General features: G+C 41.7%; 1 protein-coding gene across 1 annotated transcript; it reads right to left on the bottom strand.

Moving 5' to 3' along the window:
- Positions 1-1258: 1258 nt before the first annotated feature.
- On the bottom strand, positions 1259-11394 carry LOC134464825 (trichohyalin-like). The gene is made up of 10 exons (XM_063218160.1): positions 11303-11394; positions 10164-10174; positions 9692-10026; positions 9165-9237; positions 8469-8697; positions 7913-8105; positions 3552-3616; positions 2851-3147; positions 2383-2489; positions 1259-2295 (listed from the first exon to the last, which is right to left on the bottom strand). The coding sequence occupies exons 1-10, from the start codon at positions 11392-11394 to the stop codon at positions 2042-2044; spliced, it is 1656 nt and encodes a 551-aa protein (XP_063074230.1). The 3' UTR covers positions 1259-2041.
- Between the last annotated feature and the right edge of the window lie 11325 nt (positions 11395-22719).

Genomic DNA, 22719 nt, shown 5'->3' with positions numbered 1-22719 from the left:
ATGACGTCATGCACCGATGGTTTTTTCAGTCGGCTTCAGGGTTGCCAGATGATACTGATTATTTTTGCCCATTTTTACCCACAGACCGCCTTCCTCAACGGCCCGATTGGGCGGGAAACCGCCCGATCTGGCAAGACCGCTCAGCTTCTGGCTCTCTAATAAAACGTTTGGTGGTAGTGAGGGTAATTTCATTCCTGGAGTGAGAATTTAGACGTTACGACTTGTCAAAATCTTACAAAAAATGATTGAAACCCACTTTGATAACTTTGTAATCACCGTTTGAAATCGTATGCATTCCTATGGCTCACAGCTGAGATAGTCTTCACTAGGCGGAGCTATGTCTGTGGGAGGAGCCCACAGGGCGCGAAAAAAGCAAAGATAGCTCCGCCCAGTCAATCCGAAAAGCTGCCACTGGCTAGAACCGCCCATTGCCAGTCTAGGTTAATCTAGGTCTGTGCACGAGACGCTCTTAAAGGCCAACTTCCGATAAAACTCAGTTTTACTCACTCCTTTCGAAGATCGGACGGTCACCCCAAGTTAAACTCACTTGCAAGGCTCTCATAGCGGTGCGTCAACTCTCCTGGCTGTGTTTCCCGGTGTTTCCCAATTTACATCAATAATGCAGAGAAACGAGCGAATCACGAAAGCCTTTCTGTGTTTCGTCACGTCGAAAGAAGGCGTTGCCCACAAAGGTTTATATCGACCCATTTATCTAAAAACATGTCGAGTAATTTTTTTCTGCTTGTTTTCAAAACAAGCAACGTCTGGTGGTCCGAAACATAGCTTAGCTTAGCTATCAGCTGGTTGCTACTCTCAGGTACACACACAGCCCAAAGCCTCATACATAAAGCCTGCTCACTCCGGTTGCTCCGTGCCTACAGCTCGCCTAGGGGTCGCTGTCGAAAGAGCACAGCCCTGAATGGAGCCTGCACGCCTCCGCTGGCGCCCCTATAGTGCAGTACCACCAGGGGAAGTGGCGACTCTGTTTGCCATTACATTCTCTCCCAAGGCTGGAGGACTGAGCCAATCAGAGACGCGTTTCTTTGAGAGCAGGAGGAGTGAGCCAATCAGAGACGCATTTCCACGAGAAACACGGAACACTCTCTCGTTTCTCCACAAGCCACCTTGCCAGCTTGCAAAAACGTCTTGAAACAAAGCAACCAGAACGTTTTTTAAAACAGGACCAACGCGTAACACATTCAATAACAATTGGGAACACGGCAATATTAATTAAATTACGTTGAGAGGCGATCTTTAAAAGTTGCTGCCATCGTCCTTTTTACCAGAAACACTTGCGTGGAACTGTGCAGTATTTCTTAGGATCGCCCCCAGCGACTTTTAAGGTATTGCACGCGTTTGGTTGCCGTGTCCAACGTGCACGAAATTGACATTACATACGTATGTTAACGTATCGTGTAACGAATTGTGCCCGCGCACGCGTATCCTGCAGCAAGCATACCGCGGGCTTTGGAACTGCCAAATTTGGAGTCATCTTTGAACCCTTGACATTCATCCCACAGCATACCACAGATTTGATATCCCGTAGCCCTGGTTGACTGCCAATATACAAAAAAAAACATGTCGCAAAAATTAACGCAAAAGTATGAAGGCTAAAGTACATAGTATGTGACAAAATGTAATAAGTTGGACATGTAAAACTTGTAGGACAAAACTTGTTGTCCCAAGATGGCTTCTGATACTTTCAACTTGAATGGCACAATTTATTTAGTTGCACTTGATGAAGGACTGAGCGTCTGAAATGCTGTACCATTTTGGAGCATATAACAGTATTGCTGGCATTTATTATTTTATTTGTTATCTCGTTTGGTCCAGCCCCTGAGCCACTGATGTGCACATTCTCTATTACAATTTACGTTCCACCCATTAGTTGGGTGATCGGGTTTGTAACATAACTGTATAGTTACTGTAGGCCTAGCAAGGTTACTAGCAGTGTAAATATGTAGAAATATGGTTCCAAATGCTTGTGGGATACATCAGAAATTCACAAATGATTGTTCCTAAAAGACTGTATGAAATGATTTCACTTTGCCATTGCAGCCTCAGCTTCAGCTTCTGCTTTAGCGCTTTTGCAGGTGTCAAGACATTCCTTGTACTCGGAAGTTTCGTGATTCAAGTAACCATCTTCTTGCACCCACGACAGCAGCCTATCCCGCTGATTCTGGTCAATGACTCCCAGCTTGCAGTATTGTTTCACAATCTCCAAATTGCCAATTTTATAGTAGCCTTTGGTAGCATCCTCAGAGAGACTGTGGTTAAGTCTTTGTCTTTGGATACCTGGGTTAAAGAACAGGTTATTGGAAACCACACTGCAATCAGTTCATAATTTGTTTGTTTCATTTGTTTAAATCTGTAAAACTGTACCTGCATCCTCTCTGAGATTCTGGGAAGTCATTGGATGAGCCAAGATGAGGGAGAGCTTTATCATTTTCTCTCCATCCCCACTCACAGCACTGTTACACACCAGCTCTCTGCATTAAAAAAAGATTTAGATTTTGCCATTAGTAGAGGACTCTAGAGTAGTGGTTGACAGCCGTACACATACCACCAGGGGTACTTGGGGACACTGCAGGGGGTAAGTGGACATTTTTATTATTATTATTATTATTATTATTATTTTTACAAATGTAAAGAGCAGTGACATGGGGATAGAAGAAGAGATGTGGGGCATAACTGAGAGAGTATGGTAATGGTATGATTAAAAAAGTAATAGAGTAGAGTAATGGTATGATTAAAAAAAGGCTAAGGGGGCTCTCAAGACAAAACAAATGGGAAATGTAGATTGATACTGACAACATTTTTGATGATGTTCAGTCATTGCTTTTTACTCACCTGCATCTCTGGGACTCCAGGTAGTTTCCTGTGGTCAGTGCTTGCCTGTGGTGTGATGTAAGTACCTCCATGGCTAAAAGATTGTCTCCTCTTGCATCATTCCTGGCATTTTGAATGATCTCATACAGTTTGGGGTTCTTTTCTTTGAGATTTTGACTTTCCTGAGAGTTTTCCTCTAGAATCCTACGAGCCTTCTGAAAAGCGGACTTTGGTGGTACGTGGTCAGCGTTTACTGGACTGTTCCTGTCTACGTCCCCTTTGTTGGTTCTTTGCCTCTTCCTTCTTAGGCTTTTCAAGCTTTGAATTAAAAATAAATTAAAGTTTAGTATAATGTTATTATTAAATAGGAGAAATAATATAACATGCAATGTTGCGTAATGTATAAAAAAAGATAATCTCGACCGTTGTATATGCCAACAAATCCCAGATTGTACACGTTTACTATAGGGTTTTGCATTGGCTTGATGGCCTGCTCATAACCTTGCTGTTTGTTGCTGTCCTCTCTGTGCCTCTTGTTCCCTCCCACGATGGTATATTTTCCAGTGTTTTTACATGTCTGCTCATATCCCTTTTGAAGTTTCAGGATAGTGCTATACTTATCAAGATTACTTTGGACCTACATTAGAACGAGACAATCACTTTATGATTAGGATATCAATGAAATCTATCATCAGTGGTACTCTCCAACACTTTTGACTTACCTCTTTTTGAACATCCCCACGTAGCTTTGTGACTCTCTCGTGTATGGGATCACCTTGGCCTTTATCTGTTGCCTGGACAATGGCATGATATAGACAATTCTGCTTCTTGGACTCAACTGGAATAATCGAGCCATCAGATTGTACTATATCAAAATGACCAGTGTATGGGTGATCTTGACCAAAAACCCTATTCTTCAAAGACTTCACCCAACCCTTAACCCCTGTTTTCCTGTTAAAAAAGACAGAATTGTCAAATTAGATAGGGAAAAGGTTTTTTTCTATCAAGCGTTTGCATAATACATTTCATAATGTGTGTAAACCAATTTGTCAAGCTTTCATGTACGTTTGTACAATACTAGGTTTCAAAAAATGTGATTTGCTTGTGAGTGCCTGAAAGAAATGTGCTTTACTCACGGAGGCTTCAGTGGTTCTTTTGTGAGCCGAAGTGTTATTTCTCCACTTCCATCTTTAGTTCCAGGATAATACTCCTCTGAAAGCTCTCTCCCCTTTTTGTCAACCACTGTAAATCTGATGCTTTTTCCATCCAGTAAGTCACTCTTTGTGAGAGCATACAGATCAACAGCTGTGGCTGGGCGGTTTTCATTGCTAATGTTCTTTGCATCGTCGTGAAGTTCAGTCCTTTCCCTCTCTGTCAGAGGTTTGTTCTGTTCGGCACCTTTCTTCATTTTTTGTTTGTGCGTCTGATCATCAAGAAAACTTTGGGTTTTATATCTGCCAAGAACATTGCTGACTGCTTCACCAGTTGCTGAGCCTACATGTTTTTTTAGTTCTTTTGTGGAAAACGAGGCCATATGACCAGCACAAGCATCAATGAATGCTTCCGAAACCCTCTCTATGATGATATTTAAGAGGTCATTTTTGAGGCGTTGAACATCAGGCAGATTGTGTCTGCCATCTTGGTCATATTGGTCAGTCTGTTCTCTCATGGTGTCCAGAAATGTAGGGACAAATTTGCCGTTGATGATTTCTTGAGTTGGTATGGTTTTCAGAATTTCTAAAAAGGTTGTGGTGTATTCAGCTAGTTCAATAGCTACTGAGATCCCTTTAACAATGCCCTTACTCTTAATAATCCCATCTGCTTTTGCTGAGATTTCAGACAGTGCACCAATAACTTCATGTGCTTTGGTGTAGCCAGAAACCAATTGTTCAATGTCTATGCCAGATGCTAATATGTCCTTTATTTTCTCTTCAATTTCCTTATCAATCTTGAAATCAGGAGTTTGTTTCTGTAAGACTGCCTTTGGAACCACAGAGCTTGCAATACTTGTCAGCCCCTTATCCAGATTAGTGTTTGATTTCAGTGCAGACGATATTCTGTTGGTGAAAGCATCCTGAAATATTTTTTTGAAAAGTTCTTGAACTCCAACATCAACAGCATAATTCAAAGCCGTTGAGACGGCTTGTTTACCTATTTCTTGACAGGCATATTTTGCGGCATGCACAAAATTCTGCTTCAGAGCAGTTGATGAGGTCATTTTTGTCATTGTTTCACGCAGGGATCCAGAAGCCACACTCTTTGCCGTTCCTTTTATTGAGTTGAATGCATGTTTTCCTGAATTAATTATGTCATCTGCAACAGAGGCAAAGGTTTTGGTGCCTTTTATGAGGCCTTTGGCTGTGTTGTAAGCACCCTTGATGGCACGGAGACCTGCATTGAAACCTGCACAGAGTAAAGACATCCCGATACTTATGGCTTTGGAGATTGCCCACTCTGCCCAACTGAAACTGCCATCTATCATTCCTGTGATGCCACTGATCATGTCTGAGACACCTTCAGATATCAAGCCAAGTCCAAACGAAGTAGCTGTTCCAAAGGAGAGGGCACACACAAGAACCCCGGCCATCACTTGAAGCACACCGAGTATTAAACAGATGAGTGCGTCAATGCTGAACTTTGGCTTTTTCTTCACTTCAAACACCATCCCAAGGCCGTAGTCATATAGGGCTTCCAGTTCATTCTTGGTAAGATAATCTTTCTCTTCTGATAGGGTGTAGACAGAGGATTCTTCGGTAATTGCGTCATCATTAGATTTGTCAAGTTCTTCAAGTTTGTTTGTTGCCTTTTTGATTGATAACTTCCAAGAATTGAAAATATTCATCCTGGCCTCCATTTGCTTTTGGAAATTTGTGCCCTTTTTGTCATGGGGTTCAAAGTCACTTGTAACAGACATATTGCAGGAAGCCATTGCATTGGTTGTCTCAGAAACATACACATCCACAAGTTTGTCTGCTCTCTCCAAAAGTTGTTTTGCGTTGGACATGTAGCCCTTCTTTCCTAGATTGATGGTGATGAATGCTTGATTGTACAAAGCAACTGCACTGTACATTTCGTGATACTCTACAATGGTCTGCCAGCAAGAAAATGCACCATAGTTATCCTCACTTCTCTTCCGACAGTAAAGATCAGTTCTGATTATTGCTTGCTTGATATGATCATAAAAATTGTTACTTTTACCTTGTAGCAGCATATCACCAGTTGTCTTCAGTTGCTGGAGCAGGTCAGGCTTCAGTGTCTCTATATCATCGTGCCTGTTGATGTGCTCTTCATGGACTGTCAGCCACAAGGCCCAAGATTCTTTCAGTGCATTGAGAGCAGGCTGATAATCAAACTTAATGGAATTTTGTCCAGAAGTTGATTTTGTGTCTTTCCTTTCTTCCTCTGAGTAATTCCCATCAAAGTTGCTGAGAAATTGACAAAATGTGGAAAACAGCTCTTCCTTCATCTCAATCTCTAGTAGTTCGTCTTTCTCCATGTCAGCTATACGACTCACCTCATACTTTTCTCTTAGATCCCTCATGACTTCGATAGACTGGCCTCGATATGCGGGTGCAAGATGGTCACGACAGAGCATCATCTGAACCATGCCTGGGTTTCCTTTCCGGGCTGTTCTTCCAAAGACCTGCTTCTCGACACGTCGGTTTGAGGGGAAGTGAGTAAGCAGTACGAAGAGGCCGCCACATCTGTTGACATCACTATCAACTTTAATGTCTGTCCCTCGTCCTCCAAGATTGGTTGCAATGATGATGTTCCCTCCATCAAATTTCCTCTTCTCTACATCGTGTCTCCCACTCACTGTGCACATGGTGAGTTTGTTTGAATCCCTAGGTTTGATTTGCATTTCTGTTTGCAACTCATTGGCTGTTTTGACATCTTCACAGATTACCAGGACAACTTGACCTCGTTCTGCAACTGTGCAGGCTGTTTCACAAATTCTCTGGAACCATGCATTGTTGCCTCCGCTGACTTGAATCACTGGTAGTTCAATCCTTTTGCTTTGACGATGAGCTGGGATGGGATAACTCCTTGCTTTGTAATGCTTTGCTAGAAATTCTTGGTCTGCCTGTCCACCTAAGGTCCCAGAAACACCGAATATGCCTTTCCCATTGATGTATCTTTTGAAGTAATGGAAATTTGACATGTAATTTGTCACATTAGACATCTGTGAAATGGAAAGCTGATGTTTCATCTCCAGAAACTGCTGTAAGCCGTCACCCCATCGTTTGTTCTTCTCCAAAACCCCACTGGCCTTGAAGTCAACAGGAATTATTGCATGGTATTGATGGTCATCAGAACTCGCATAGTCAATTTCAGCTGCAGTTCCCTTGTCAATCATATATTTTCTTCCTGGTGTCATTCTAATGGCCTTCAAAGCATTTTCCACAAAAACTGGCAGTGTGGTCTCCAAGTAGATTTTCAAAAAGAGTGGGATTTTCAGAAAATGCTCTTCCTGATCCTCATTAGTTTGCATCATTTTATCACAATACTTGATTTTTGAATTGATCAGAGACACAGTCGCATCAATGATCTCCCTCTCAGAGAGGATTTGACCCGCACAGCCATTCTCTAGCATGAGTATTTTCACTTTGTCTTCATCCATCTTTTTAGCATCATGTAGTCTCGCTTTATTGTTGGACAATGAGTAGCACTCCATCTGGATTCCAGTTGCTAACTGAAAAATATGCAGCAAATCATATTGCTCTGCAATCGCAATTTTTTCCATGAAGTTCTCCATTGCCTTCCACTGTTGATCCTGAAGCTCTCGGCTTTGTCCTTCACTTTGTGACTGCGTCTCAGCGCACTTCAACTGTTCAATGTCATCTGTCGAGTAAAGGTTCATTTGCAAACCTGGCAGCAGTATGTCATAGGCTGAAAGGTCTGGAACTGAATCCTTCACAACCGAAAAGGCCACTTTGTGAAAGTGCTGGATTTTTGATGTCCACTGGATTTCACCAGTTTCCAGCAGTTCGATTGGCCGACAAGAAGATGTCACAGCCCAGATGTTTGCTAGAATCTGCTCTATGTGCCTCATCCCACTTGCTTCATGAGATAGAAATGTTACTTGGACTCCATTGTCAAGGGTCATGTAGTCTACTTCATCCACGATTACCAACTCAAAGTCCCTGCTGCCTCGTGTAGGGCTCCTCTCAAACTCCTGCTTCAAGATGTCTGCGGCAAATGTTCCAACAGTGCCAAAAACTATTTCCTGGCTGTATGCATGCTGAACTTCAACTTCATAGTTTTCCACAGGCCCTCTAGGAGGTACAACAGAAGATGTCACGCCAAATTTGATGTAAAATTTCTCCCACTCTTCTTGGTCACGAATGGCAAGGACAGGAGAGCTTGTGACCACGTCTACTTTTACACCACGAATGGCCTGAAAGGTAGCAAACATTGCTAATATGCAGGATTTTCCTTCTCCTGTTCCGATTTCAAGCAGAGAACCTTTGTCTTTCAGGAGAAGCATGATCAATGATGCAAGCTGGGTAAGTCGTGGGAAATATCCCTCTATTTTTTGTCCTTTTGACCATATTGTTGTGCAGTCTTGTACTGCTATAGACATTCCTATGAGAACTTCTTTGAATCTGTCCATGTTAAGATCATCGAAGTCAAGTGACTTTATCTTTTGTTTCACATCCTTAATGTCCTGCTCACTAAGATCTATCAAAGCATATTTGGGCAGCTCAATTTCCAGGTGTTTCAACACCTCCTCTAAGGCCAACAGGATGTTTTCAGGATAGTTTGACTCTCGCATCTCATCTAAAATTGTCTCCACATCTTTGAGTTCATCTGTGCCACGTTCTTCAAGGTGTTTCACAGGGTCATCTTTGTCTAACGCACTGAGAGCTGTTGGGCAATCAAGTCTGTACGTTTGAGCTGTATGGAGGATTGCTTTGATTTTGTTTTGGTCCATGTCAGACACATTCTGAATGAATAGCATGATTTCAACAGGTGTCCATATATTGTTAAAGACCATTTGACTCAGGATGTCCTTGCATGGGGCTGAGAGCTGTGACATCAGACCAATCAGACTTAATAGGAGATAGCTTGCAAGTGTTGGATTCGCAGAATACAGGTGCTTAAGTAAATTGAGAAGGAAGTAATTTTTCATGTCAAAATTGCTTTGCAATATGTCTTCCACTGATGGCTCTGAATTGCTCTCCACAGTTAACTGCACGATGGCCTCCACAAGGTTGAATAGCCAATTGCTTGGTCAAAAGTGGCTGGAAACCAGATGGACAGCCTTTTCTCTTTACAGTATTGGATCAACAGCTCGTTTTGTAATCTTTTCATCCTCTCTTCAACATTGTCACTTGTCATTATTTCATCCTCATCAATACTGTATTTTGACAAAAGGTCCTTGAACATTTCCTCTACATCCACGGGCTACAGAGTAAGGAGACAAAGGTTGATCAAATTCATTTTTATGTCATGTTAAAAGTAAAAGGTGTTCTATGGTTCTAGCATACTGCTTGAATCCTGGAAGGGATTGGCAAGGTATTGCAGTGACCCTGTCTGTTTGTCAGTAGATCTGTTTGTGTCTGTGTCTGCCCACAGAGGGCCCGTAACACACACACACACACGCACGCGCGCGCGCACACACACACACACACCACATGCATCTAGCATTGGCCAGGGGGCTAGGTTGCTATTTATGATTGCCCTTGCTCCTATCGACATTATTATTCACGGTTACAAGCGTGGCACCATTATTATTTGGGTAGCATTGCTAGAGCTAAATCATTTAGGAGTTCAACAGGCAGCTTAACAGGGACTAGCAGTTATTAGTCTTCATTAGTTATATTAGTTACTAGACGGGAAAACGGTGCATGGTGCTTACCTCATCTCTTTCAATTGCCGTTGCATCATCCTCCACCAACTGGTGCAGGACATGCGTGCGCTGGTGGTGGCGTTCTTGACCCTTGAAGTTCTGCTTCTGCTTCAGCTTCTCTTTTGCGTTGGACAGCTTCTGTTTGCACTCTTCATTCTCTCGATCAATCTCTTGCTGGATCCGTCTCTCTCGTTCTAGTCGCTCCTGCCTCCTCAACTCCTCCTGTTCGCGCCTCCTCTGCTCCTCTTGCCTTCGCCTCTCCTGCTCTTCCTGCTGCCGGCACCGTTCATCTTCTCGTCTTCTCCTCTCCTGCTCCTGCTGCCTTTGGTCCTCTTCAAGTTTAGCTGATGACACAAAATGATCAATGGCTTCTTATCCTTGTGTTGTTGTATGGTCAGTTTATAGGTGCAGTGCCACCATAATGTTAGATGTAACTGCATGTACTGTATTTGGTTAACCTAGCCATCCAATATAATCTAACCTGTCTTAAGCCTGATCGAGATAACATTTTTCTACACGTAAGGTGTGGGTCTGATATTGTTGGACGAGACTTCATATAGTGCATCACAACTGGTTCCAACCTAAGCAATTAGTGAAGATTAATGCATTGCACATGTTGAAATTACATTACAAACGTCATGGCCAAACCTGCGCAGCAAGAGAGCTTATTTACGGTAGATGCATCATAAATGTGTTGTACGACCTGAACACACTCAGTTCAACGGAATAGTCCTTCAAACAGTAGCCTGTCATGGACAATTTTATATCTGGGTCGAGCAGTCTTTCCCTGCATATTTAGAAATGGTGGGGTGGCGTCCGCGCCAATGTCTTGTCCTGAGCGTATCGCTCGGTGCGTAATTCCAAGAGCAGTATAATGAAAAGGAAGAAAGGAGTCGCACACTGGAGCTGAATGCAAAATCAAACACTGTTTTAAACAAAGCCGAAAAAAGTAAATAAAACCGACAGACAGGGGGCAAACGTTTCAGGTCTAGCCCATCATCAGTGTTCCCAGTTTCCAGTGTGAGACTCCTGCATATTTAGACACATTTTTGGGGGAAATTCTACTTACTACAGTATATGCCATAATTGTATAAAACAATTTGTACTTGGTAGTAGTGTGTATTAACCAGTTCTGCGAGTAACGGCGTTAGAGTATAACGGCGTTACTAACGGAGCCTCCTTTTGAGTAACGGAATAATTACTTAATTACTTTATCCATAACTGTAACGCCGTTGCCGTTACTCGAGAGGTAACGTTGCGCACTGCAATGTTATGAATTGCAGCGCCAGTGTGCACTGGCAGCTGACAAAATTAAGGAGCAAATGGGAACGCAGCATGAATCTATACCGGTGTTCTATCGATTTGCGATGCCTCATCTAAATGAGCGACCTTTATTTTCCGTGGAAGACGTTTCAATCGGTCCACGTAGGACTGTTTTAACAACCATAACTTTGTGTGGCAGGTTGGACCTAGTGGTCCTAGCCTGCATGCACTGCGCTGTATCATGATTGGCATTACTTGCCTGTGGGCCAGCAGGGCGGGCACTATGACCCAGCGGAAGTGCGTTCAGACTATAAATTTCGGAAATAGTTCTAACCGCGAGATGCCAGGTGGACTCACCTGGGCTCGCTGGTGTTATTTGGCCGGTGCAGTGTTGCTGTGGGGTGGTGTGAGGACCCCCTGGCCGTTGTGTGTGCCTTCTCTGTAGGCATCAGTGAAGGTAGGCTTCGTTGTTGGCATGTGCTTAACATGATCAGTTAATAGTCTGAACACTTATAATTGGTGCTGTTTTGCCTTAGCGTCCCAGTGGGTCTGGCAGCAGTGGACCGTGCATGAATTCCTAGCCTGCCCTGCGTATACGCCCACAGGTAAGCTGTCGTGTAATGTTTTAATGAAGTGAACATGTTTTAACTAAAGAGACTGGTGAATCCCACATGCTAATGCCCTTTTTGTGATCTAGGTTGTAGTCACGTCTTACAGCGTGTTTTCGAGTGGGGCATTGGGGTGGGGGGACACCACCGTCTTTCCCGTGCAGTGTTTTGTTTTGTTTTCTTGTGTAGGGTATGAGAGCTCGTATAGTGAACGTTGTCTGCTGCTTGGTTGTTCTGGGGCTGGCATTACAGTTTCCCTGGTGTAGCCTAATCTAGTGGCCTGTTTGGCTAACCCAAAAGCGCTGCTACGTTGTGAAACTGGTGTGCCGTGATTTTTCCTAAGTTTACCGTGCCATTCTATTTTACTTGTTTGGTTTGTTTTATTATTTTGTGTTTCCATCTGTACTTTTACTTTCACAACGTAGCCGAGTGCCCGCGTCTATTTATTGGCGGCCCTAACCTACACTAGTTTAGCCAATGTAATTATCCAGATGTGATGTATAACCATTGCTGTCAGAATTACTTGTGAAACCGAGCTGCCACGCTTTGCATGTCCGAAAACATTCACGTCTAAAACAGTGATCAAGAAAAGAAAAGAGAAAATAAAGAAATGCATATGTTTACAACTGTGTCCTCATTGAACATCTAGAACCTGTCGGGAAAGTTTATTCTCTGGGTTGTCTCACCCTAAACGAGACTGGCGTAGTCACCTTGTAAATCTGATAAAGTAAAAGTCTGAGAGTTTGGTAAACACCACTCGGTTACATTTGTTTATTTCACGGACAGGGGTGTGCAATCGTTCGTGCGGAGTTTAATAAGAACGTGCGGCTGCTGTGCTGACCACTAAAAACCGTGAGCCTCTCGTTTGAGTAGTCCTAAGTTAAGAAACGTGCCATATGAAAGAGAGTTGAGTTTGCGCAAATACTGGAGAAAGCGTTTGGGATCAGGGCCTGGGGTTGTTTAATGCAGTCATTTGCTGTTGGTTTGGTTTCAATGCGACGTGGGCTCGCAAGGCAAATTGCCACATGAAATCATGTGCTATGGGGATAAACAAGTGCGGTTTAGATGGCCTATTCCCAGATAGCAGATAGCGTATTGTGGCTTTGTTTTGGCAGATGTCTGTCTTTTAATGACCGGAATCATATTTTCATAACATCCCCACCAGTGCATTTCTTATTACCATGTTCAGGCATTTTACAATGCAGTCGATTCAAATTCTTGAGTGAAAAGGGTGGAGGGAGCATTTTGACAGCTCAATCAGCACGGCGATTTTTTCCATTTTGCAATGAGAACGCCTCCTCTACATAAATAGTCTTTTCTGATCGATGTTACAATGTTCGAGGCTGAGTGTGTGAGCGATTACGGTTAGGCAACAAAGTAGCAAATGTTCGAGGCCACGTTCGAGATTTTCCAATGATCTGCTGGATGATCCACGCTATTTCCCGTTTTCCCCCAGGGGATATATCGTAACTTTCAGTCCATGACAGTCGGTGGACAAGCTATAGGCTAACTAGACTATGATGACTGGTGGTAACCTCAGGAGGACATAGGCTACAGTTTGAGTCACTAAAGTTGACTGTCTCTCCTATCGCAATTTGCGGTCTCACAATTCGATGGGCAATCACCCGCGAAAACCACCGCGAGGGTGTGCGCATGCGTGCGCATGCTCAGTAGCGAAGAGAATCACATCTCGATGGGTCGCTCATATCGACAGGACACCGAGACGGCTTTTAATATGCTCACATTCACCCTTTGCATGCATGACAACAAAATAGCTGAACGTGATTTGCTGAAAAGTGTTAAGTGGGCGGAGTATCGGCTATCTTGCTCTCACACGCGTAAACATAAACCATTCTACACACAGAGCAGGGAGCGCATAAAGAAGATACAACGGCAGTAAAGCCGCGAGGTTGCATGTTCCAACGGTAAATAGTCTACCGGAATCATTTCTCGCTAGTTGCAGTCAAATGCAATAATGTTTATATCCAAAGTATACAGTGCATTGGAAATAAGTTATGTCCGTAACGAGCGACTCTAATTTCGCTAAACACCTCTCAACTATGGTGGCACACCCCCGTCTAGTTTCAGCTTTAGCGAAGTGGGAGACAGAGGAAAGCCAAACCTGATTTCTCAGGACAAGAGTGAGCTCAATAAAATAATCGCCAGGTATGTGGTTTAAAACATGTCCCCCCTATCCACTGTGAGGTTGGAGTTGTTAAGGGCTCTTGTTGCAAAAAAAAAGCATCTCGTGGAAGAGAAATGAGCACATCCCTAAATACGTTGTGAAGAACTGGATTAACATCACTGATAAATGGCCTAGGTCATGAAGATATTTGATAGTAGCATTAGGGATGTAAATAAAATCTAAATGTATCGATGTATCGGAAGTATCTGCTGGCGATTTAATCGAATCGCATCGTATCGTGGGGCATTCTTAAGAATCGAATCACTGGCCCCTGTGCAGTTCCCTAGCTCCATAACACAATAGTAGTGGAAAAGTAATTGGAAAAAATCGAATCGAACTGAATCGCATCGTATCGTGAGGAATTCGTAAGTATCGAAAAAAAATCGAATCACTGATTTAAGAAATCGATACCATATCGTATCGTCATGAAGGCAGTGATTTACACCTCTAAGTAGCATCTTACAAAAAATAACATCATAGCCAAAATAACATCACAGAACAAGGATGAAAACCCCATTTATCCTAACTGTTCTTTCGTTTCTTTGCCATTTTAAGCACAAAAAAGTAGCGCAAAAAAAAATAATATGTTCCTGATAACTAGTTACTTTTATAGTGAAGTGACGCAGTTACTAATGCAATTACTTTTTGGAGAAGTAACTGATACTTGCAATTACTTTCCCAGCACTGGTATTAACCCATTTAGCCTAAGCCCTTTTTGGGAAAGGGTGCCCTCTGCCTATTAAATCCTAAATATTTCAGCCTCCGAAGCACGTACAAACATGAAATAAGTTGCAATTAAAAGCCAGAGAACCCTCATTTTGAATTAGAATGTGTTCATTCAGCTCTAACATACACACATATTCATAAAAAACCCTAAAATCTCAAGAACCTGAATGGAGCTTATATGTGTCTCCAGGCTACAATTGGTTAAAATATACACATAGGAACAACCTTCAGGAACTACATACATGAACATACAATAGTAAAAAAAAAACACTTTACCCCACTTCTCCAACCAATGAGGGAAAGAGGTAGTTATATCTGGACACTGGACAGAAGTATTAATAGGCCTAAGTGAAGACGCCTAAATGGCATGACACTGTATTAACTACAACAATCTCAAAATTAGAGAGAGAGTAGAGGCTATTTGAGAGGCACAATGACTTCCTGACCATTTATTCATTACCGTGTCCTAATATAGTGGTGCTCATATGTTTACATACCCCAGCAGAATATATGCTTTCTCTGTGATTTCTCACAAAATATGAAGGATTACACAAAACCTTTTTTTTCCACTCATTGCTAGTGACTGGCTTAAGACATTTATTAGCAATCTTCTGTGTTTACTCTTTCAAAAGCATAATCACAACCCAAACTACCCAAATGACCCTGTTCAAAAGTTTACATACCCTAGTTTCTGATGCTGAATATGGCCCTGTTTAACATCAAGGACCGCTCTAAATTGTTTGTGGTAGTTGTGGATAAGGCTTTTAATGTTCTCAGATGACAAAACAGCACATTCTTCCTGGCAGAATGGTTGTTTCCTATAATATCTTTGGGTGTCTTGCTGGAACCTATATATATATACCATATGAGCACCACTGTATACTGGTGGAGTGGCCAAATAGCACAGCAGACACAATGGGGGGTTGAGAACCACATTGAAGTTTATTGGGGGTTGCCCCCAAAGCCAACATTTTATGGTGATAATAAGAGAAGTGTAAAATTCAGCAATCAGAAATGCCATTCATGACAACCAGTGGTTTTCCAATAGTGGTGTGTGTGTGTGTGTGTGTGTGTGTGTGTGTGTGTGTGTGTGTGTGTGTGTGTGTGTGTGTGTGTGTGTGTGTGTGTGTGTGTGTGTGTGTGTGTGTGTGTGTGTGAGTGAGTGAGAGAGATAATTGGCCTACGTACGATAGTTTGGGCGATAGTGGGTTCCTCCCTCTGAGCTGCAGTGGAGTGTGATCTGTGAGCGGTCAAAACTTTCACTCAAAGTAAAAGTTGCGTCTCCTTTATGTGTGTTGAATTCATAACGGAAAGTGAGTCCTGAATGGGTTAAGCATCTCAGGTTGATGTAGCGGTGGATTAGCCTTTCCTCCTTGTAACTGCTACTTTCCCATGCGGAGAGGTTACGATCAACCTAAAGAAACCACAAACAACAAACAGTTATAAAAAATATCAGATGCGGTGATACACACAACCCAGTAGCAGCTCACTTCCTTGCAGTGGGCCATAATGTCTGCATACTCAGATATACTGATGTATAAAAAAGTGCAGAGGCCTCCTAGAGGCAGCATGCAGGCTGTCATCATGCTTTAGCGTAGGCTATGTATCGCACACTATAGCACTAAAGTGCATTCAGCGTGTTGGTGCGACGCCTTTTGAAGTTAAAGCGTGCTCTTCAACGCAACGGTAAAGCACTGTCATGCACTTTTGACAGGTGACGAGGTGACCGCCGTGTCGGCGATTTTGTTTTGCCACAGCGCATTTCTATTACTAAACGCAAATATACCGGTACTTTGCTGTGCCCTAACCAAAACCATCCCTAAACCTAACCTGTCAGTAAAGCAATGTTTCTGCTCCAGTACTTTTGCCAAGAACCGCAACATTAGGCAAATTTCTAGCTACGTTTGTAAATTGTGCCTAAACCAAAACCATCCCTAAACCTAACCTGTTACAGGGCGTTGTGGAGAATGCTTTAACTTGTAAAGGCGTAGGCCTATTGGACACACGCGATAGGGGGTTCAAATCATGCAATGCATGATAACTGTTTGCTTCTGCAAGAGACTTACCCACATATAGTGCTTGATACAACATCTCCCTATGGACTTAGTGAAGAGTTCGACATAAAACCTTTTCTATAGCCTAACTACTGTTGACTCTTAACATAGTAGCCTATGTGGTGGAATATTCTTATTTTTTGTACATAGCCTATTTATTGGATATTTTTACACGAGAGACGTTTTTGGTGATGGGCATACTATACTTCTCATTGTATACTTGGGCACTTGTCATCTTAATTTCTTTTGAGTGGTGATCCTTTTTCTTCATGCAATTTATTTTATATTCATTTGAGTTTTGAGTAGGCCTACCGTAGGCCTAATTCTTTTTCGTTTGTGTTTTTAACCGCTTTTGGAGGAACTGTCATTCATCGGCGGACTGTACCCGCCCCTTCCTTGATTGAAAGTCTTTAAAAGAACTGTCAACACAAACTCACACCTACACCTGACGAAGACCAGACTGGTCGAAACGTGTAAAATAAACTGGGAGCAGCAACAGTGTGCGGATCTGTTTTACCTGGATGTGCACACACTCCAAATGCAGACATGTAGGCCTAGATGATCCAACAAATTAAGTAGGCTATGGGAATGTACATTTCCAAAATATTACGAATAAGCATAGGCCTACTAAGACACTTAGTTAACACTTTTATTTACAGGGTGCTATAAGGGAGAGATGCTGAGCACCCTTCTTTGTCAGACAGTATACTCCGATGCTGGTGCTGTTGAAGTTAAACGACAAATTCCAAAGTCCACCGGTTTCTACCACACAGGGTCTTCATCAGCTGATTTCTCCCATAGGCCTAACTGACGTTAATTAACCAAGAAAGACGGAAGTGCAAAGGAGTCAGCCTACATTCCAAACTGTTTATTCAAGCAGATGAAAAGAATATCCTCCAGAATTTTGTCATTTAGGGACGACCTAAGCGGAGAAGCAGAGAATAAACCTCAATGATGAAAATGCACGCTCCACGCTGACTTGGGTCACGGGCGCTATGATGGACATTGTGAGTTTGTGCATATTTAAAGCGGCCATGGATGCCCAATAACGTCTAACATTCTTGGTGCGCTTTACATGCGCTTCTCTGCAATGTCTTACGATGATGCAATGGAAACTTTGCCCTTTTGTACAGTGGTTTCTCTTATGTAAGATGTGGAGTGGAGACGTTGTAGTCCACAGCTCTCTCTCCATTCAGTCAGAGAATGTCTGATGTCACACAGGACGTGAACCTCAGCCGTCATGGTAACATGCGCAGGAAAATAATTACTTTTGAGGAACGGTATTAACCGGTATTAACCGGTTACCATTATTTTTAAATAAGTGTTCCTGTTCCAGAACATAAAAAAAACGTTTCCGGTTCCATTTCTGTTCCCTGTAAGATACAAAAAGTTCCCGGTTTTCGTTTTCGTTTTCGTTCCTTGAACCGGTTCAAAGCCCTGCTTAGGGGTCATTCCGCCGAATCGGTACATATTCCCAAATCCACATGTCCCAGAGATAAATGGCCATAAAATCATTACAATAATAATTACATGCATAATTTTAAAGCACAATATTGACATATCTTTTTCTCACCAAAAATAATAATTTTGCAGTGTCCCCTGAGTTGGTAAGAGGAATGAGATTGAGATAAAGAAACCCCTGTAAAATAATGGTTAATTCCCCAAATTACACAATTTCCTGAAGGTTACATTACTCACAGGAAAAGGATTTTCACCATATAAAAAGAAGTAATATACAGTCTTATTTAGCATGTAATTCTGTTATTTTATTGGACTTTTGGGGGTGGTGACTTTTACAGTGTCCTTCCTGTTACCACTTTTTAACCCATTATTTAAAAAGATATGGTTTCTATATTGATATTCACCAAATTCATAAGTAATATTCTTTCAAACTATATGATGTCTGCTCTTGTGACCTTGCACATTAGCTAGCTAGGGCCAAATAAGCCTGAAATTGTCCTTCCCTGAAATTGTCCTTCCTGGAAGCCTCCTAAAACCAAAAAGCGCAGTATAATCCGTTTTTATCTTTTTTTTTTCGAAACGGGACCAAGTTGGACCAAAAAAATTTAACACAGGAAAAAGAAGGTATTTTAAAGCCAATTTCCGGTCTAAACCCATTTTCGACCATTTTTCAAGATGCTGCGTTCTGATATTGTAGGGCAGTATAGCTGAAGCACACCTATGCTTCTCTGCTTCATTACTGATGAACCATACATGACACCATCATGACATGCATATAATTCATAAGTCAGTATCATTTATATGCTGCAGAATGGCAGAGGATATCGTTCGTGAAATTCCGCACATTTTTCTATTAGCCTGCACACTAATTCATACGTACACAAAAGCCCTACAAAGGCAAGAGACCTTAACATCAATTTTGGTCAAAATTGAGTTAATGTCATTTTTGGAGTATTTCAGACCACCTTTATCATGTGAGTAAATATAGTGAGCCAATTTGATTGTTTTTAACGTCAAAATAAAGAAAATAGGAAGTTAAGGTAGTTTGCCTAGGTACGGCTCCTTATTTTTCGCCCATGATTCAAAGGCAGAGTACCTTAACTTCCAACTGCCATTTCATAAATATAGCCTTTTATTCAATTTTGATTATATTTTCTTCAATTTCAAAGTATGTTGTGTATTTATTCATGATATACAGTATTAGTCTCTCTAACAGTAATTTCAGCCTGATCTCCAAAATTTCCGTGCTCCTGGACACGGATGTTAAGGACACGAAATCCGTGTCCAGGAGCACGGATTTTGCCAAAATTCTGTGCTCCTGGACACGGAATTGTTTTCCGTGATGGACACACGGAAGTGCTTTCTATATTCCCACAGCACTGTGTTAACTCTATCATTAGAAAATACATACCAAATGCTAATACTAAACAAAATAATGCTATTGCAATTTAATTTGTGCCTGACCAAAACATTCTAACCGTAACCTGTCATTAAAGACATATTTTTGAGAAATACCTTTTCCAGTTGGTTGATAGGCTATCAAATTCATATAATGAATGAAAGAATACTAGCTGTGCCCAGACCAAAACAATCCCTAACCCTAACCTGTCAGTAAGAAATGTTTTTGGGGGAAAAATATTTAAAATTAGAAAGATCCTGAGAAAACACAAGACTGTGGAAACATAGAGCTGTGGGAGTATAGAGAGAGCACTTCCGTGTGTCCATCACGGAAAACAATTCCGTGTCCAGGAGCACAGAATTTTGGCAAAATCCGTGCTCCTGGACACGGATTTTGTGTCCTTAACATCCGTGTCTAGGAGCACTGAAATTTTGGAGATCATGTTGCTATTTATCTGAACAATTTTGAGATATAATGAAATGCAATGTAGGCCTAATTCAATGAAATGTAAACACATTCCCGCCATATCCTAATCTCACTAAATAGGACATCTAATTGTCATCCATGTCATTTAAAACAGACATTATGACCAGACCTTGCTTATAGTTTCTTATAAAATGTATAATTAAAGTTAAAATGAAAAAAGCAGGGGGAAATATGGCAGTTACTGCCATTTGGCTCAGCATGACTCCTCACTGTTGGCCCATGATACAAAGGCAGAATACCTTAACTGCCAAATAACGGTCAAAATTCACATTTGAACTAGCCTAAATATTTTTTTGCTATACATATTATACAGTATCTCCTTTATAGTAACCAACTGTCAAAGTTTGGGAGCTATAACTATACTTTAATCTGGACAGAGGATAACAAAACAGAAACTTTGAAGCCTCTTTTCTCAGTTTCACACTCTGGTGAGTTAAGGTTCTTTGCCTTTGTAGGGCACGTGTTGTGTATGCAAAAACAAAGACTTCTGTGACCTCATGGGCTATGGTCATGCTAACGGCTAAGATATTGCTTCACACCTGACGAGGGAGGTAGGGATGAACTCATCTTAGGTCAGAGAAGAATATTTATTATGGAAATATGATGGCCTGTTCCTTTAAAGGGACACAAGGTGGGATGACGTCGTTTGACGTCTCAGAATCTACACCGTAATGAAAAAATGCTGTTCAAATAAAATCACTGTGAGCATGTTTTTCATCACGGAATGCCAGCAGTTTACACAAATCTGAATACGGTAAAGCGAATTTTCGTATGGAAAGTGTTTCCCATGACACCCGTTCAGACCGCTATGTCAAAAAGTTGCATTTCTGACGGGGGGTCAATGCTGACGGTTTTCTGACGGACCGTGGAAGTGGTCGCGACAGTCATCGTTCACTTACTATTGATTGACATAACCATCGACTGACTCGGGATAGTGATTAATGAAACTTTTAATCTTACCTGGAGCCCCTTTAAATGTAGGAAAATATGTACTTGGAAAGGTCTATCATTGGTTAACAACTTGAAATGTTTGAGAAAGATAGAAAATGTTGGATGACTGGAAAATCTTACCGAGCTGTCACCATTGTAAAACTGCCAAGTGTAAGGTGTCTGGTTTCTCACAGACACTCTGGCTCCCATGGTTGATGCTAACACACACACACACACACACACACACACACACACACAGTGTATTAGTTATGCAAAATGAATGTTTAATCTCAAATGGCTTCACTTCTCTGCAACTGTCAAGGAATAGACTGTGAGTGTGACCAATTGAAAGAGGAGTTTTGAGAGCTTTTTTTGAAGCTTTTCAAGGAATCTAAATATTTATCCTATGTCCCCTAAACACATTTGTCTGTGGACCATGGTCGATGACCTTAAACATAAACTAGACTGCCTGTGCAGTCGCCTTCGACTGCTTAAGGTATATCCCCGAAACGCGACGCTTCCAGTCCCCCATCATTCCTACCACTCCCGTCCACCATTTCGTAAATGTATATGATACATACAGACGTGACATGACGTGCATAGGCTTAAAACCAAACGACTATTGTGAAAATGAAGCAAAAAATGGGGCAAATGGTAATACTGTTTTAATGGTTCAGTGGATATACCACATTAGGTACAGTGTAATAACCAGTGTAACAATATTTAATACAATGTAATACCAGTGTAACACCTCCATTTTTTTACTTACATCATGTGTTTGTGCGTAAGTGGTATTACATGGTATTGCATATTGTTACACTGGTATTACACTATATTACATGGTATTGCATACTGTTACACTCGTTATTACACTGTACCTGATATTGCATATTGTTACACTGGTATTACACTAGTATTACATGGTATTAAATATTGTTACATTGGTTATTACACTGTACCTAATATGGTAGATTCACTGAAATGATGGACCATTCAATAAGGTGTTACAGGGCAAATCAATCCACCCAGTCAGAAGTTATGGGCCAAATAAAAATTCCGCCATTTTGAAAGTGTTGTCTTCCAAACTCGAATCAGTTCATGAACCTACCCTAGAGCATTCACACACAAAATCTGGGACAAATCCATCCACCCGGTCAATAGTTATGGGCCGAACAATAATTCGGCCATCTTGAATTCAGACATCTTGAAAGTGTTGACCTCCAAACTCGAATCAGTTCATGAACCTACCCTAGAGCATTCACACACCAAATCTGGGACAAATCCATCCACCCGGTCAGAAGTTATGGACCAAACAAAAATTCAGCCATCTTGAATTCAGCCATCTTGAAAGTGTTGACCTCCAAATTCGAATCAGTTCATGAACCTGCCCTAGAGCATTCACCCAAAAAATCTTGGGACAAATCCAATCATCTGTTCAAAAGTTATCGCGTTAACACGAAAGACCTTACGCGGCGGCGGCGGATGCGGTGCACGCAAAACCATTACATCCCCGACGCTCCGCGTTTCGGGGATAAACTAGAAGCATGGGGGTCACTGAAGCCATTGCATCTACATGCTGTGGAATCCCAAGTCTATAATATAATGTAAGACTTTTCAAGTCTTTCTGCCATGTTTTTATGGAGGAAAACGGAATGACAAAATTTGCCCTATCACGCAATGGTGAAGAATGGTGAAGGAAAAAAATCCTGGATCGGATCACCACCAAAATGTAATCACTTTTTCCTTTTGCCATTTCCAACAACTCCACAACATTTTAGTTATTACTCATCAACATTTCATTTGAGTTATGCTGCTGAAAGACAAACAAACAAACTAACGCCTAACCTCCTTGGTAGAGGTAAAAAAGAAAGAAAAAAAAAAACAACAGCAATCAAATCAGAGCGTTGTGATATGCTGCATCTGGT

This window comes from Engraulis encrasicolus, chromosome 15, assembly GCF_034702125.1.
Source record: "Engraulis encrasicolus isolate BLACKSEA-1 chromosome 15, IST_EnEncr_1.0, whole genome shotgun sequence".
In the NCBI taxonomy this organism is placed as follows: domain Eukaryota; kingdom Metazoa; phylum Chordata; class Actinopteri; order Clupeiformes; family Engraulidae; genus Engraulis; species Engraulis encrasicolus.
Note: the sequence above shows the minus strand (reverse complement) of the source record. Positions and strands in the feature narration are given on the sequence as shown.